The 18,996-nt window shown below is 42.9% G+C and overlaps 1 protein-coding gene across 4 annotated transcripts in view; it reads left to right on the forward strand.

Annotated features, from left to right (window-relative positions):
* Window positions 1-17,397, forward strand: part of IL21R (interleukin 21 receptor) — a 44,552-nt gene extending 27,155 nt beyond the window's left edge. For all 4 annotated transcript variants that reach the window (XM_072598093.1, XM_072598072.1, XM_072598064.1 and 1 more), the window contains one exon: window positions 14,656-17,397. In XM_072598093.1, the coding sequence (XP_072454194.1) occupies window positions 14,656-15,528 (873 nt within the window). In that variant the 3' untranslated portion in view covers window positions 15,529-17,397. The remainder of the gene's footprint in view (window positions 1-14,655) is intronic.
* Window positions 17,398-18,996: the final 1,599 nt, after the last annotated feature.

The raw sequence follows: 18,996 nt of genomic DNA on the forward strand, positions 1-18,996 counted from the left end.
GTGGATTTCAGGCAAGACCACTCTTTTCAACATCTTTTCCCAAACCCTCTACCCCAGGCCTGAATTTTCCCCCAATTCCTACCTTCATAACTTTGACTTGAGGCAGAGGAGACTAGATGACATTTACCTGTTTCCTAGGATGGGTGCAAACATCCAGGTTGTTTAGCAATGCCCCTTTCAGTATAAATCAGTTTCCTGGATGGACTGGCACACAGTAAGACCCTGAGGAGGTAAAAGAGAGATCAGTTGAGTCTTTGTAGGATTGGATAATGAGGAATAAGTCCAGCACCTCCTGGAGAGTAGGGGCATAAAGATGGGGGTGGCCAGTGATAGGAGAAGGCTGCTAGGTGCCTGCTTAGAGGGAGAAAGTAGGCTGTGGCCAAAGACTGAAGACAAACTATACCCACTTCATCTTCTTTCTATGGGCTCTGCCAGTCCCATTGGTCAAGAGGGTCCCTACTTCCAAAAGCAGAGCTTGGGCTACACCTAGGGGAGGAAAAGCAAGTTATCTGCCAGGCATTCACCCACTGACTACCAGGGTGGGGTGAGCACTTATCTGAGATACCAGTAAAAATACAATCATGTGTATAATGAACCTAGTTGAGCGAAAAATGAGTCAGGCTAAGGGCCTGGTCTCAGTTTCCAGAATGATTTCCTGTTCTATATACTGTGCCTTAATTGGGGTCAAGGCATTTTCTGCAGAGGAAATGCTAAATCTGTGTCCTCCATCTTTCAGTCTAGCAATTCTCTAGGGTTGGATGCTCCCTGAAGAAATCGGGGGCTCAGATTTAGGAGGAGACTTTTCTAAATCTCTTACTGGTCTGCGAGGTAGGCAAGCTGGTGGTACAGAGTGGATTGAGAAGTTCTGAGGCTGAGGCCTGGGGAAGGAGTATTCTGAGGACCTTCGACAGGTCATGGACCGTCACTAGACTTCAGCTCTATTACCTATCAAGTGGTCATGCTTGATAGAAAAGTTAGGCTTTTTGAACTGAGTCTTCAAGGCTGGACAGGATTTCAACAGGCAGAGTCTGGTGCTGGGTGGCCTGGTGTTCCAGGCAAAGGAAAGAACATATTCAGAATAGCAGTCTAGTGTGTCTAGATTGTAGAATTCATAAAGGAGGGTGGCAGTAGATTAGGTCTCACAAGGAAGTCTGCCTCATTACTTTAGAATTATGCCTTGGTTTTCACAAAAATAGTCTTCTGCAGTTTGGCCACCCATCCTGTTCACTAGACTTGACTGTACCTCAGTTTCCTCTTATATACAATGAAAGGATTGGACCAGATCAGGAGTGGCCTCAAGGCCTCAGGTTCCCCACCCTGTACCAGATACAGTCTACCTTCCCTCAAAGGACCAGCATTTTGTGTTCTATAATTCACAGAAGGACTTTATGACTGATTCCAAAAATCACGAAAGTTCTCTGAGAGTGAAGGTTGGCCACCAGTGAAGTCCTTCCAAAGATTGTGTTCCTGAAAGCAATTTCCAAAGAATTTAGAGCAAAGGTGGTATTATGGAAATGAGTGCCTAACTCCACAGGGTGACTACTTTGAAGGCCCCAACACTCATTTAGATGTGTGAGTTGTGGTGTATTTGTTAAATAATTAAAGGACTTATAGGCATGGCCAGAAAAAAAACAAAAACTTGAAAACTCTGACAAAGCCACAAGTGAGAATAACATTGCCTATGTTAGAGAACACCTGTTTACAATGCATTTTCCTTACAATGAAGTGAGACAGGTTAGTGTGTGTGCACACACACACATACGCACACGCACATACATGCACACACACACGTACATTTTTAGAAAAAACTTGTGATTTCATCAGTGTATGTGGCCACTTCCTAGTAAGGACTTCCTCTGCTAATGCAGACTGATGCCTTTCTCTGCAACTTTCCACCTTAGGCAATTGTCTGAGGCACTGAGAAAAGTTAAATGACTCACCCAGAGTAACAAAGTCAGTTATTTGGGAAGATGGCACTTGAACTCAGTCTTCCTTACTGGGAGGTTAGGCCTCTCTCTGCTAGGCCATGGTGCCTCTCAGTGCAAGTATAATTATCTTAAATTTACAGATAAGGAGACAGGCTTAGAAATGAGAAGAAAACTTAGGTCACGTGAGGACCAGTGACTTGTCCTAAGTGGTCAGTCCTGGGACCTGAACCCAGGACCTGTACCTACCACTACACAGTTTCAGGACAGGTGTGAATTCGATCTGTCCAATGAGCAAAGAGTAACTCTTGGTAGGTGACTGAGGATGGTGCAAAGAACTGAGACTGTGGCACAGTAACAGGAGTGCTGATTGGATGTCTGGCCACCAGGAATGAGATCAGACCTCTTCTGCCAATTGGCCCTATGGGTTTGGCCAGATCATTTGGCCTCAGTGAGGCCTGGTTTTTCCACAGTGGAAAGGGAGTATACAGCAAGGGGACCTTTGACTCTGGGATCCCAAATTGCCTGACAATCCTTTGTGACAATCCTTTGTCTTCATAAGTTGAAAATTGGTGCAATACTTAAGAACAGGAAATGAGGGGTAAAGGGAGACTCTTAAGGTATTTCAAGGGTGGTTACCCTGAGCTGACTCGAGAACCTCTGATGAAAATGACTCTACATTTTGGAGAAAGACAGAAAGAAAGCGAGAGAGAGAGAGAGAGAGAGAGAGAGAGAGAGAGAGAGAGAGAGAGAGAGAGAGAGAAAGAGAGACAGAGACAGAGACAGAGAGACAGAGGGAGAGTGCGCAAGAGCGCTCTAGGAAGGTAAGAAGCTTGCAAAATAAAGTGCCTCAAGCTTGGGCTCTGCCAGCAGCCCTCTCCCCACCCTCATTTCCCAGCCAGTAAGTTATCTCTGCAGACCCATCTCTCCTCAGAAGTGGGAGAGGCTGGGTCTTGAGCACAGAGGATGTGGTGACTGAGAGTGTAGAATCTTAGGGCTGGAAAGGACCTCAGAAGTCATTTCGTCTGCCCCTGCCCCCTCTTCATGCACAGGAGTACTTTCTGTCGGAGGAACCCGTGTGATGCGGAGAAAGAAAACTTGGTTTCCAGGCATGAGACATGGGTCCAGATTCTCACCCTGATCTTACTAGCTGTGTGATGCTGTAAAACCTGGAAAGTGCTCTCTGAAAGTGAGCTGTCCTAAGGATTTAGCATCCAGAACAGTGATCTGCACAAAGTACACTAGGTGCTTATCACACCTCTACAGAATGAATCGCTCAGTTTTCTCATCTCCAAAATGGGGATAGTAATATTCTCCCTGGCTCCCTCACAGGCTTGTTATGAGCACAGCACTTTACAAACCTGAAATGTGAGCTGTTGTTATGGTAACCCCTTCAGTTCTTAGTGCTTTCAAAGTGCTTCCAGGACCAGTATTTAGCTGGAGTTGTACATAAAAACTCTGTGATCTAGATGAGGCAGGTATTCTCCATTTCACAGATGGGTAAACTAAGCCTCAGAGAAGCTGCTTACGCAGAGCATCATAGCTGATGAACAACAGGTCAGACAGGGCTTACATTGGTGATTTTTGACTTCTCGTTCAATAGCAGACTGTTGTCTTCTACGGCATTCCTGACAATGGTCCTCTGGCCTCTGTTTGAACACTTTCAGGGATGGGAAACTCTCTACTCTGAGGAAAGTCATGAGCTGGCGGCATAGCTCAGGTTGGGCAGGTCTGCCATTGGAGCAGTGCCCAGGGTGTCAGGGGGCCCGATATTTGAGGTCAAATGGTCAGTGTCTCCTCTCTGCCCCTAGCACTCTCTTCAGGAAGTGGTTGAAGAGGGTCAGACAGGTTCTTAGCAAGTTATTCTATCAGTTACCTAGTGATTTTCTGCTCCTGGTCTGAGTAGTCACAGGCACGGTATGAAAGAGGTGAAACCAGGTAGCCTCCAGGGGTGGCAGGGCCTCAGTTTTCTCATCTGTAAAATGGAAGGAATTAAACCATATAAAAGATCGACAAGATCCTTTCAAGCACCTCAATTTCCCTCTTCTAAAAAGGAATGAAACCCTCTCCCTCTCCCTCCCCATCAGCACACACGCACTCATTGGTTACTAGCCACAGCTCTGTCTGTCCACACAGCATCTCTGACGCTGAAGTCCTAGTGAAGTGATAGTGTCTGTTCGGAGCTAGCTCCCTTGCAGGTTCTAGAGAAGCTGAGGAAGTCAACTGTGCATTTTGCAAAGGTAGCCAGACTTTCACTACATGACCCTTTTTGTGCCAGTAGGTTGGAAGGTGCAGCTGGGCCAAAACCTGACCCATGCTTTGAAGAGCTATAATGGGTTAGAGGCCATCCATCGTGTGAGGTGGAAAGACAAAGGGAGGGAAATCAAACGTGACTCAGCGCAAGCCTTTCTCCACTAGCTAGGGAAAAGGCTTCAAGGATAGGCTGCTCAGGTGGAGGGGTTTTTACCTATAGAGGACTGCACACAATTTGTCCAAGTTCAGGCCTTCCTCAGTTGCCCCCAAAGTATCATTGTTGACCTCTCTCCTCTTTATCCTGCCTGACAAGTAGGAAAGTAGCATGGAAGCTCACCCCCAATCAAATGGTGACCCCCAAGGCCAGGAGCAGGTACTAGCAGGGCTCAGAAAATGGTAAACATTGGCTTGAGCTTCATGTCATTCCCACTTCCCCATCCTGTGCTCTTTCCCCGCCTCTGGCCTTTTCCAAGACCTTACCATATGACTGCTCAATCAATCCTCATGTGACATGATTTTCAGTCCTTTCCTAAAATGTGGTAGCTAGAACTGAACGCAGTGTTCCAGACCATCTGGCAAAAATACTCTCAACTTCCTCATTCTAGACTATCTGCCTCATAATGTAGCCTAAACTCACATCAACTTTTTTGTCCACCATATTGAGCTATGACTCATTGAACTTATGGTTCACTAGAATCTCCAAATCTTTTTCACATAGCTGTGATCCAGCTATACATTCCTATCTCATACTTGTTAAGTAGACTTTTTTTCTGAACTCATGTGTAGGGTTCAATGTTTTTATATTTTAAAAAAAAGTTTCATGTGATTAAATTCAGGCCCTTATTCTGGCCTGTCAAAATCACTTTGGAGGATTTGTTTGTTGTTCAACCTATGTTATCTCTCCCTTCCAACTCTGCACCATTTGTAAATTGAATGAGCACACTAGTTCTGCCTTCAGCCAGTCATTGATAAAAATGTGGGTTTAGTCATTCACTCAGTTCTAAATTAATTATGCCTAATTCTGCTATTATCTAACCCATACTTCTCCACCATGTCCACAAAGAGAGAAGCTAAAAAGCCTTGTGGAAATCTATGTCTTTAACATTCCCATGGTCTACCAGATCTGTCTTCCAGAAAAAGATGGCCGGTTAATCTGGTATGGCATGTTCTTGATGAAGCTGCTCTGGTTCTTGGCAAACACAGTTTCCCTCTAGCCCATCCCTTTGATATCACATTCTAAAAATTTGTCCAGGACTTCGAATTAAGCTGACCAAGCTATGGCTTTCACTTTACTCATACCTTCTTTGAAAACTGGTGCGTTTGCCATCTCCAGTCCTGAGTCACTTCTCTGCCTTTTCCCACAGTCTTTGGCAATAGCTTAGCCATCATATTCCTCCATTCCTTCAGTGCTTAGGAATGCGGTTTGTCCAGATGTGTGGGATGAACCCATTAAGAGAAGCCAGGAGCCTTCTTTTCATTCTCTTCCTGGCTCTGTTTCTGTTTTCCTTTGGAATTGGAAATCATACTCCCATTCTGGGTAAGTTCATCATTACTCTCCACCCCATTCCACCCCACCTTTTTAGCTGCTTTTTGTGCATCATCTTTCCTCATTAGGTAGGGACTTTCTGTTTGCTTGTATTTGTAACTCCAGAGCTTAGCACAATGCTTGGCACATAATAAACACTTAATAAATGCTTGTTTCCCTCTCTTCCTTCTTCTTTCCCTTCCTCTTTCTTTTTCTCCCTCTTTTCCTTTCCCTTTTTCCTTCCCTCCTTCCCTTCCTTCTGCCTTCCCTGCCTTCTTCTCTCCCTTTTCCTTCCTTCCCTTTCCTCCTTTTTCCTTCCTCTTTCCTTCTCTCCTTTCCTCCTTTTCCTTTCCTTTCTTCCTTCCCTCCCTTCTTCTTTCCCTTTTCTCCTTCTTTCCCTTCATCTTTCCTTCCCTCCCACCCTTCCTTATCTGCTCCCCTATCTTATTCTTCTGTTTCTCTATCTTGACAGCCATTTTTGTTCCATCATTCTCAGTCCAAAGATCATCATCCTTGACAAGGAAAACAGAAGCAAAATGTGCACGTGGTCATTCTGCCTTCTCTTTGTCCTCCTTTATCCTTGTCTCATCCACCCCAAGCTACCATTCAGTTCTTTCTTCAGTCTTCTTCTTACATCCAACACAACGAGCTGGCCTCAGCTCGTTCTAAGTTTGAACACTCCCTGACGCATATCTCATACACTGCTTAGTATCCATATTCTGTTTTCTGTCCTTCCATTTAACACAAGTCTTTGGCATTGTAGCCTGGTGCGGTGAGAAGAGCCACTAGCCTTGGAGTCAAGGCTTAATTCTGCCTCTGCTCTTTACTTTTGTGACTAATGTCATTGCTGTTGTAGTTCAGTCATTCCAGTTGAGTCCAACTCTTTATGACCCCATTTGAGGTTTGGGGGTTTTCTTGGCAGAGATACTGGAATGGTTGGCCATTTTCTTCTCTAGTTCATTTTTCAGATGAGGAAACTGAGGCAAACAGGGTGAAGTGACTTGTGTAAGGTCACACAGTCACTAAGTGTCTGAGACTGGATTTGAATTTGTCTCCCTAACTCCAGGCCTGGCGCTCTAACCACTGTGCTACCTAGCTGCCCCCCACTATTGAAGTAGTGTTACACAATGGAAAAGAATATTGGGTCTGGAGTGAGAGCTTCAAGTTCTTAGGCAAGCCACTTAGCCTCTATGGCCTCAGTTTCCTCATCTATAAAGTGAACCAGATGACTTCTGAATTTATACAACCATGAAATTTAACTTTGGAGTCTTATATTCATCGTCTGTAAAATGGGGACAATCTCTATAGCGCTGACCTCCCAGGGTTGTTGTCAAGCTAAAACAGCGTGACATACTACAAGTCAAGTTCCTTGAAAACCTTCAAAGTGCTCTGGAAAGGTAACAGAGGCCCAGAGGGGAAGCAACTTGGCCAAGATAAGTTAGCAAGGTCTCAGCAGAAGCCAGGTCTCTTGATGCTCAAACTAATGCCTCTTCTCCTCAATGAAGACCGAAAAGTGTTTTCTGGAGTTATCTCCAGCAGTCAGTCAGCAGATACTCACGGCCCACGGCCCCTGTAAGCACAGGGGGAAGATGAGCCTCAGGTCCTATCTCTATGTGACTTGTCTCAGACTAGAAGGAGAGTGGTTGGAGCAAAGCAGTCAAAGGCTGGTGTTCTTGGCCCTGATGCTTCACCTCTGCTCCCAGGCCTAGTCTGCTACCTCTGTCTACACTGACTGATATCTCGGAGCCTTTTCTAGATTTGTTTTGCTTGCTTTTTCCACTCTGTGTTTCTGATTAAGTTGAGGAGAAGGGAAAGAAAGAGAATAAACATTTATGAAGCGCCTACTATGTACCGGGCATTGTGCTAAGGGCTTTACAAATATAATCTCATTTGATCCCTACAACAACTCTGGGAGGTAATTGAGAGGCCCCATGGACCCCAAGTCAGGGCTTTCCCCTATCAGGGAGACTGCTAGATCGATGGTCCTGGTGCCAATCTCCCCCGCCATCTTGTTCTGTTTTTTCGGGGGCCCTGGAGTGCTAGATAAAGGAGAAAGTGAAGGGGCTGGGACAAGATTGGTCCCTAGCCTTCCATCTTCCTAGCAGACTGGGGCCAAGGAGCATCTGGAGGAGGAAAGTAAAATGTTGCAAGAGCTCCAATGCTTAGCACAGTGCTTGACATGCAGTAGGTGCTTCATAGATGTTTATTGATGGATTGATCTGAGAGATTAGATGTGAAAAGAAGCACCCACATGACCATACCTCTGCTTTAGATTGCTGTCGGCTCTTCCTACCAAATAACCAATGCCAAGAATGGCAGGAGAAGACAGGAGGCTACTGGCCAACCCAACAAGCACCTTCAGAAAGAGAGGTCCTAAGAGTGCAAGGTGGGATGTAGTGTATTCATACCTGATTTTAAACACAGACCCAAGTATATCTGAGCCAGGAGGAGCCTGATGGGCCACAGTGGGAGCGACATCCTCATTTTACAGAAAATAAAAAGCTCAAAGAGGAGATATGATTTATTCAAACTAATTAGTGCCTGATCTAGGACTAGAACTTATGTTCCTTGACCCTAAACCCAGCTTTCCCGTGATGTGTCACCCCTTGATAGGTGCCATTCCCCTGAGCACACCTGGGAGCATTGTTCCTTCTCTCTCCATCTGCAATGGCTCCTCCATAGATTCAAGAGACTCATCTATATAGATTCAATGGAAGGGTCACCTCCTGGGCCTCAGCTAATTATACTCTACTGATAGCAACATGTTATTTGTCCTTCATTCTCAAAGAGAACCATAACATCAGGAAGGTGATGCCATGGCTTGCAAGTGAATTGCATTTAAGTGGGGGAGGGTTGTGCAAAGTCACCAGTCTCGCTTTCTCCTCTGGAGTCATCTGCGTTCAATGGCAAGATATCGATCAGGCATGAAGGATATGATGAAGACACATGCATGTCAGTGACATTACTAGGCTGGGTTCTGGACTTTTGTCCTAGTCTGGGGACATGTCAAAGCACAAATGAGATCCAAGTAAGAAGTAGGCTAGTTCAGCAGAGGACTGAAGAATAGATATGCGACCCCCTCCCCTTCTTCCCACCCCATTCCTTTATACTCAAATGTAAAAAGCTACTCAGATGAGCTATACAAATGCTCAAACTGTAGGATTCTATTTCTAGAGCTGGAAGAGAGAGGCCATGTGATCTTATTCAGGCCTGCTGGCTTCTATTTTACAGATAAGCCTGAGATTCAGTCACTCAAATAATAAAGATCATAACAATATGTTTGATCTATATTATTATTATAACATTATAAAACAGATTATGTATTTGCTATAAACAAATAACAATAATCATGATAATAATATATTATAATAATAACAGTCATATTATCACAAGAAAGGCAATATGGTATATTGAGACATACTACTTAATCTTTTAGTGCCCCCAGGCATCCTTTTGGACCAAAAATTACAAGAGTTGCTGCTCTGCATTGGTGAAGGGAGTTTCCACACTTGGAGATCCTTAACCAATAAAATCATAGGTTCAAGTTCTCTCTCTCTTCCTTAGAAAAATTATCACCAGAATTGGGATTTGAACCCAGACCAAGTCTGCTCTATCTGCCTAACTATGAGGAAGTTAAGCATAACCAAATCCCAATTCTTGGCTTTAGATTGGGCTTCAATCCTACTCATAGTTAGAAGGGGTTAGGCCAACACTTGGGGAGATTCTGAGAAGCCATATGGTGAGGGAAGGAGGACTATCATTGTCTTCCCAGGCTGCCCTGGTGGATGGAGACTGGTAGTGAGTTCCCTGTTATTGGAGCTTTTCAAGGAGTAGTTGGATGATCATTTGTTTGGAAGTTTGCTGTAAAGTGATTCCTATTCAGATATGGGTTGGATTAGATGACCCGTGAGACCCTTAGAATTTAAGATCCTATGAACTATACATGTGTATACAAATGCATAGTATATCTATGTACATACTTATACATTAGGGGTTTGACTATCATGAGATTGACTTTATAAGCCACATAGAAAAAGCAACCTCATTATACTCAGGTCAAAGATCTCTGACCAGAGATCGTAGAATATTGGGGCAGAAACTCAATTGAACTGAAGAAGCATTTATTAAGCACCTATTATGTACTGAACACTGTGCTAAGTGCTGGAAATACAAAGACAAAAACAAAACAATCCTTTCTCTCAAGGAGCTTATATTCTATTGACATCTTAGAGGCCTTGTCCAATCTCCTTAGTGTTTAAACAGGGAAATGGTGATCCAGTGAACAGAAGTGATTTGGCTAAGATTGTAGAATGAGTTAGTAGCCAAGGTAGGACCAAAAATGGTGCCCCTTGTTCCCAGGCAAGTGTTCTCTCCCGTACAATATGTTGCTGCCATACTCATTACCATGAATACTCATACAAATGGGGTGGATCAGGGGAGTTCACTTATTGATTTGATGAGCTTTCAAGGAGTAAGCATTTTTTGGGGGGTCTGGGACTGGGAAATCACTTCCTGTTCGAGAGTTTGCCCTTGTCTAGCAATGCCTTGTTGAGATGACAAGAGATGTTTTTTGATTGGCTTTCAGGGCTGGGATCTGGCCTCTAGACCCTTCTTTCTCCACCTTGTTCACCAGTAAGTATAGATAAATAGCTGTAGGTCCTTCTGTACCCCCAGCGCCAACCAGTGCCAGCAAGGGTTAGGGGTTTTTTTCCGGGTCCCTCCTGGCCCCAAGAGCCCATGAGTCTCATGAATAAAAACAACATTCATCAAATCACCAGACAGTCAATAAATACCGTGTGGAAATTACCCACACAACAGGAAGCCAACCAGGGGCCAAGTTAGTTTCGTACTTTTTTCTTGATTAATTTTTTTTTGTTATAATATTAATAACTATCAACACAGGAACTTCATCTTTTGCCCATTGTCCCTGTACATGTAGAGCTTCAACCTCGGTCCTCAGAACAGCCAGATGGTTTCAGAATTCCAGGTCAAGGGCTGGAGAGATTCAGTGAGGTCACGTATTCAATAGCACATCTTCCTGGTTAGATGGAGACCACTATTGTCCACTGAACTTACCAAAGGTGGGAGTGGTAGTGAATTCACCACAGACATACAAATAACCAGAAAAAATAAGAAATAGATTCTTACATAAAACCCTTATTACTCAACAGCGTGGGACCAAACAAATGACCAGAAGACAAACAAATAAGAAATATTTTCTCTATGTCCCTTTCCAAGTCTTTCTGAGGTTCTGCTACCTTTGACTTTGTTTTCTGTTTGTATGTATAGTTATAGTCAATATACCTACATTTCCAATTCTGCCAATCTTGCTTTGCCTCACTTCATATAGGTCTTTCCATATTTCCTTGATAAATAGTTATCATTTTTATGACACCAATTAAGAAGTAGTGGATTTGTGAGTTTGCTTTGGAGTTGAGAAAATATTGAAGTCCAGCATCTGGTACAGACTGGCTATGAGACCCTGGGCATGTCGCATAGCCTCTCGGAGGCCCAAGGCAACTCTCTAAGATGTTAAGTTACAGATATGTTGCTGATCTGTACCAGTGAAGGGAATTTCCAAACCAGGAGTTCCCCACATTGATGAAATTAAAGTTTCAAATAACAACAAAAAGTTATTCCATTATATAAATAGACTATATATACTTTACAGAGTCATTCTTTAATCATTGAACATGTTGGTTATTGCCAGTTTCTCACTATTACTAATAAGGAGCAAATAGATATTTTTGTACTGTCACTCCCTCCTTTTCTTTTAGATAGTATTTTTAAGGGCAAAGTCCAAACAAAGGAATTGCTGAATATTATAGGACATTCCTCACTGCAAGATTGCTTTTGGAAAATTTTCACACCATTCTGAAGAATTGCTATGAATGTAGTTTTAATATTGCCAACTATGAATTTAATAATTTTCCCCTCATTTTGCTGTTTCAATTGGCAACATCTGGAGAGTGTCTTGATTTACATTTCTTTACCTTTAAGGTATGGCTAGTAAAAGTTTGTGTTTTATCTTTTAAACATATCTGTTTATGGTCCTTGCCAGTTGTTTCACTAGAGTTTATATTTGTCTCACGGTGGATATCAGTCTTATAGTTTCAGCATGTAAGGTCATTTTCAGATGAATTTATTGCCAATATATTTTCTAAATGTCTTTGCCTTATTTTAATTTTAGAGGTATTGTGTAAACTTCTTTTATCTGTATATAATCAAAGATATCAATTTTGTCCTAATGATTTATTTTATCGACATAAAATCATCATCTCCATATTTGTAAAAAAGTCTCACCTGTAAGATGAGGGGTTGGACTTCATGCCTTCTAAAGTTCTTTCTGTTTCTCAGTTTATGCTCTACGATTTTTGGATCTTATTAGTTTTTCTTCCAATTTTTTGACTGGAGACTTAAGTTCATTTTTACTTTGCTTTACAATTGTGAGATCTTATCTTTTCATTTTATAAGAAAGGAAATGTACACTTTCTCATTTTTCTTATTTACATTATTAGCCCAAAGCTAATAAAGGCACCTAAATGAGGTAAATATCTTGAACTTGAACTTGGACTTCCCCTTCAAAGAAAGGACCTTCATCTTTTGCCCATCATTCCCCCACCCCCTTATGGCATTTTCCTCCCACTCACCTGTTTCTCTGAAATACTCTTCTGAAACATTTACTGATTTAGTTTCTACAGTGTACTTTCAAGGTACTCACTTTATTAGCAACTGGTTTATCTTGATTTAAGAAGTATACTTGTTTTAAATACTTATCTTTATGAAGGAGATGGTAGGGTATTACTGGAAGATCTTCTTAAAGTGTAGGTATCCTTCAACAGACTTTTAAAAAGTTGATTATTTTTCAAATATCCAACTATTCCTGTAAAGCTGGGTACTGGACTTTGCTAAGCATTTAATTCTGGGCTCATGGTCCAGGTTTCTTAATTCCATAGTGCTATATTCTAATTCCTCCAATTGTTTTTGTTGACATGTTTGCTATGATACCAATTTGTATCATGCAATTTTTATCTTTCTTCTAGTCACTTGAAGCATTGTTTTTGTCATTATAATACTAGGGCTTAAGTAGCATATGTCTAAAAATATTGAATCTTAGATTTTTATCAGGGTCCTGTGGAGTCTTTCTATTTGTACATCACAACTTATCTTTGGTAGTTCTGGGAATTTTCTTTGGTGATTTCCTGGAATATTGTATCTAATTCTTTTGTTTTTTCTAAATTTTATGGGATATCATCAATATTGAGATTGCTGGGTTATGATCTCTGCTTCAGCTCTCTAATTCTTAGGGAAATTCCATGATTTTCTGAGCCTGATGTCCTTTGTTTGGTCTACAGTAACTATAATTCTGTTTCCCACTGGAGTAAATCTATTGGTGATGATTTTATAGGTTCTCTCAGTTTTTCTATTATGTTCTCTTTGTTGGTCATTGTCTTCCTTATTTTCTTCATGAGTTTTTCCCCCTCAGATTTTGTAAATTTTAGATTGAAGGGCACATTTTACTTCACATGGAGGGAGGGGGATGGATAGAAGGTGGTGTGGTGGTAGAAATCAGCAGGACCTGGTAAGTGATTGGACATGAAGAGTGAGGGCTGAGGATGACTTTTGAACCTGACTTTGAAAACATGGATGGTGGGTGCACTTGACAGGAATGGAGAAGTTAGGGAAAGGAGTGGGTTGAGGAAAGAGAGAGACAATGACTTTTGTCTTAGACATGTGGAATTTGAAGTGTCTTTAGGGCCTCCAGGTGGAGATATCCAGTAGGCAGTTGGTGATTCAGGATTACAACTCTGCAGAGAGATAAATAAGGTCTGGACATGCAGGGTTGGAAGTCTGCTGTAAAGAGATGATATTTCAATCCATGGGAGTCATTGGGATCATCAAGAAAAAGAGTATAGAGAAAGAAGACACAAATCAGAACCCTAGGATACAACCACACAAAGGGTGGCAACATGAATTTTGACTCACCAAAGAGGACTTGAGAATTGGCTAAAAATGTAGGAGAAAAATCAGGAGAACAATGTCACAAAAAACCCAGAGGGGAGAGATTGTCTAGGAGAAAGACCATCAACTCTGTTGAGAGCTGCAGAAAGGTCAAGAAGGATAAGGAATGAGAAAAGGTCGTTGGATTTAGCATTTAGGAGCTGGGCTGAGTGGGGTGTCTAAGGATTGTTGAAAGGGATTTGTGATGCTGTCCTCTGCTGACTCAGAATAGGTGGATTCCCACCCCCTCCAGCTGTATGCCCTTGAGCAAATCACCTCATCTCTTGAGGTTTCAATTTTCTCAATTATGAAATTAAGGGATGTGACGAGGCAATCTCTAAGTTTCTTTTAGCTCTAATATTCTGTTTAAAGGTCCTTTCCAAGTCTAAAATGCCATGTTCAAAGATTCCTTCCAGCTTGGACATTCTGTGATACAGTAACTAGATGGTATGGCCACCTGTGGGGGCTGATGACTGGGTGGATTGACTGAATCTTCTTTCATGTCTGGTACCTTGGTCAAACTCTCATTTTTGTTTGGAAAACCATAAAAACTCTGTATCTAGAGTCACTGACCACCAGAAATCAGGCTCCTTAGTGTTCTAGTTGCTTCAGTATTTGAATGAATGAGTGAAAAGCATTTACTAAGTCCTGTATGCTGAAGCACTGTGATAATTATAGAAATATAAAGGATAAGATAGGATAAAATATAAGGATAGAAACATAAAAATGAGACAGTCCTTAGTTTACTTTCAAAAATAAGGAAACAACACATAAAAGGGAGTGGTAGACAGTGAAGGGCATTTCAGTTTGGGAAGTCCCAAGAATGGGTGGAATCATGGTGGATTGATTTGATTGAAGCCTCCTTTACAGAAGCAACAGTAACATTGATTTGATGATGGTTCCCATGGCCTAAGACAATGACACAATCTACTCCTCTCACTCTTTTTACAGAACTGGGTGGGAAAATCTTACACCATCAGCATCCTGAATTTATTCGACTGGGATCTGGTGTCCCCAGAGGCACTAGAAGTATATGGCAGCTGCCTCACCAAAGGAATCGAGTTGATTGATGCCAATGGACAACCCAAGATAGGATATGGTAGAATCTGTCCCCCTGGACCCTCCCAGACAGAAGTTGGATCCTTTGCCTTAGGATTTGGTGATGGAAAAGACAAATCCTATGGCCATGTATCCCTTGACACGGTGATGGTGGTTGATGACAAGGAGTTTGATCAGCTGCAGTGTGACTGCAGTCACCTAGCTCAGGATAGAGGTGGTGACTGTGGTGGAGATGACAACTACCCCAAGATAAATCTTGATGGTGACCAACCTGATGAACAGGGCTCTGGTGAGCTGCTCTTGGGGAAAGAAGATAGAATCATCTCCTCTGGCCATGTCTCCATGGAGAGCCCTGGGAGGATCCCAGTCTGGCCAGAAGCCCCCATTGGCAATATTTTGGAAGCCCTGTGCCTGCATCCTCCAGAGGACTGGGATTCAGGGAGTCCGATTTCCCTGCCCTCACAGGAAGGGGAGGGTGCCCCCTTCAGCCAAGGACCTTATGCACACTTCTCCTGCAGCTCAGACAAAGAGACCTTTGGCCACCCACTGGTCAGTTTGGATATGGACACCTTCGACAGTGGTTTTGCTGGTTCTGACTGTGGCAGCCCCTTAGAAAGTGACTTCATGGGGGGCAGTCCAGTGGAAAGGGAAGGCACCTCAGCCCTGGGCACCAGTCATGTTGAGGATGATATCCCAAGAAGTTATGTCAAACAGTGGGTGATTTTCCCTCCTCCCTCCCCAAGTCCTGGATCACATAACAGTTAGCAAGTTAAGCAGGTCCCAAAACTGAGGTGGGATCAGCAAGGACTAATGTGTAAACCTGTTGTCACACATCAACTATTCATACAGCTTTATGTGGCACATCTTCATCAAACCACTGTAAAAAGAAGAACATAATGGTGCAGAACAGACTCAACTTAATACTTTGTAATTATGTGATGTCATTTCCAGATGGCCTGAGAGGCAACAGGGCATAACAGGCCACTCCTTTGAAGTCAAGAAGACCTGGGTTCTAGGCAGTTCTCTAAAACAACACGGCAACTTGCATTGGTAAAGGGAGTATACTCACCTGGAAGTTCCATTAAATCACAGATTTAATACTTGTCCTTACAGACAGCCCAGTGTGTGTGTGTGTGTGTGTGTGTGTGTGTGTGTGTGTGTGTGTGTGTGTGTGTGTGTGTGTGTGTGTGTGTGTGTGTGTGTGTGTGTGTGCGCGCACGCACATGCATGCATATGTGTGTGCGTGTGTGTCTACTCATTTGCATTCACTTGATTTGATGATGCTTATTAGCCATTGTTGAAAAACACAACAGGAGTAGTTTCCCCAGGAGTGAGGAGTGGGCATAGGCTCCCTGGACCTTGTGTCCTCTCTTTCAGTCCTCCTTTATGCCCCACATCCCCATCCATGACGAGTTAGAAGAGTGGGAGTGGGGGGAAGGGGAAGCCTGTGGTTACACAAACAGAGACTATGCAGTGGATGGACTCTCCTGCACCATGTTCATGAGCTGCAGACACTTGGGGACAAGTAGGACATCCAAGACAGACCTCTGACCATATGGAGCTTACAACCTGAGCTGGAGATACAGATTTGGACAGGTGTGCAAAAAAACCGCCTAACAACTGGAATCACACTGTGAAGCTGCCTTAGAACTGGAATGTTGACAAGGCCAGAGCTGACTTGCTAAAAATAAGTCTTCACATTTTGATCCTTTTTTTGTTTTTCACCTCTTTCCAAAGTGTTGCCCCCATCCCCATAATAATGAAAATAAAGTTAGAGAGAAGAGGGTCAGACTTAATGATGAACAGGCAGAGGAAGGTTATATGAAATATGGAAAGAGAATAATAGGAGGTAGATGGGGAGAAAGGTAAGACTTAGAAAAAGTGATGCTAGTCTTATACCCCTATAGCTCCAAGCTCCAATGGTCTGTCAACAAGCATTTACTAAGTGCCAACTACGTGCCAGGGACTGTGCTTAGTGCTGGGGATACAAAAAGAGGCAAAGTAGTCCCAGTTCTCAAGGAGCTCACAACCTAATCCCTCTGTAAGAAGAACGGTAACTCACAGGACCCCGGCCTCATTCTTATCCCCTTCCCCCATCTTTATTTCTCTATCTCCTTTCCTCCCTTCCTTCCTTCCTTACTCTCATTCCCTCTCCTTTGCTTCCCTTCTCTCTGTCTCCTGTCTTTTTCTCTCTCAGTCTCTTTCCCCTCCCCCACTTAACCACCTCTTCCCCAATCCAGGTGTAAAACCCCATGGATCTGGATATTGAAAGTTCTGTTGACACAGTAACCCATTGTTCCCAGTCCTGCCAGTCAGACAATGGAGGGGGAGGCCACACCTACTTGGAGTCAGCAGTTTTCTGCATACGATCTTCTCTTGGTCACCCTCACCCACCTCGGACTGGTTACTCCTACCTGCCAATTGTCATGTGCCTGTTATCTTGGGGAGGCCCTGAGATGCAAGGGTCCAACACCTTTTGTTGACGTCGACCTACCTATCTGAATTGTCTTTATCTCAATTTAAAAGTCACTGATAAAAGCTGACTCCATCTTGAAGCCTTCGCTAATCTCCAGTGATTAGTCCATCTACCTGTTGCTACTGTGATATACTTATAATAAACTCCTATTAATTCTTTTTGTGCTGAGTTTTGCCTTGTTAATCAAGATGAAAGACTGAAGGAAGAATTTTCCATTCAACATGGAACCAAAGGATCTAGTCTCTGGACCTGACTCTTCTAGTTTCTGGAGAGGTGACCTTAAGCAAGTCACTTCCATCTACGGGGCTCACTTTCTTCATCTACAGATTGAGGGAATTGAATTAAATGATCTAAGATCCCTTTCAACTCTAAAAACACAATCCCAATGATGGGGCTGATGGACCCCTAAAAAGAAAAGACCCTCAGTCCTTGAACTTTCCCTCAAATTTCAGGAACCCAGATCCCTGGTGTTTGCCTGAGGCATCCAGTCCAACCCAGTATAATCCTCTCAACTGTTCTTTCATTGTGGTCCCCAACCCAACCCAGCCTTTCTTTCTCTGCTACCTCCAAACCACCCCAGGCTACTTACCAGTCCTAGATCACATCCAGATCTTCCCACAGTCTTTTTCCTATAAAAGTATCAGTCTGATCCTTATCAAATGCACAGAATCATTAGGAATCTCATCCACCCAACCAGTGTGTTAATAAACTTAGACCAAAAGAAGGCTTGAGTGGTTGAATTCTTTTGAGGTAGACTCCCCACGCTGCACCCTTGCATTTTGGGGTTCCCAGCACCCATAGGCCACAACACCATGACTGAAAGCCTGTTTGAGCCCCACTTCTCAAATGCCAAGAAGATTTCCCAAAATCTCCATGGAAAGGTTATAGGCTTAGTGATGACAGGGACATTAAGATGTTACGTAGTCCATTCTATAGATAAAAAAACTGAGGTCCAGAGAATTTATTTGCCAAGCACCACACTGTTACAGAGGTGGGTTGATTTGAACCCCACATTTTCTGGCTCCAAATTCAGGAGGGAATAGATAAGTTCTGGGTCCTCTCCAGATACAACACCCTTTTCAATGTACTGACAGATTTCCATGGTTACATGGAAATATTGCCTCCTATCATGGAATGGTTATTCTATGATCCCAAGCAATGGTCAGTTTCCTCAAACTCTTTTGATGTTTTATACTGGATCCTTTGGATGTCAGGGTACCCTAAAGAGGAAGGTGTGGCAGGAAGAAAGACCAGGGCATCATATTGGGATGAAATGGCGATGACACTTGACTCTTAGATCCAGGGAAGCTGAATGAGGAGAAAGGTATCTTTCTCTGGGGTTTTCTGTTTAGGAGCCAGTATACTGCTGTTAAAAGAGATTAGTGTTGCATCTCTTGCTTTCCAAGGTCTCCCATGTCCCAAAGTGATTCATAATAACGTGTTCCATTGGTGACTTTTCTTCCTTTCGAAGTCTTCTTCTGTGAGGGCTCCCATTTTCAAACAGTTTGAAATAGGAGTGCTTTGTAAGCCTTACAACACTATAGCAATGTGAATTATTGTAACTAATATCACCCTCAAATGCAGGAGTATGGAGGAGAGTACCTTGGGAGATATCTATTCCCTTCATCATCTCAAACAAATTTTTATTAAACAATAATCTGTGGGGGCCATTGTCTTGGGTACAGAGTGTGTCTAAGGTTGTGACTACATAATACCCAAACTTCTAGTCTGACTGGGAAAAAGAATCAGATCTTTGG

This window comes from Notamacropus eugenii, chromosome 1, assembly GCF_028372415.1.
Source record: "Notamacropus eugenii isolate mMacEug1 chromosome 1, mMacEug1.pri_v2, whole genome shotgun sequence".
NCBI classification, from domain to species: domain Eukaryota; kingdom Metazoa; phylum Chordata; class Mammalia; order Diprotodontia; family Macropodidae; genus Notamacropus; species Notamacropus eugenii.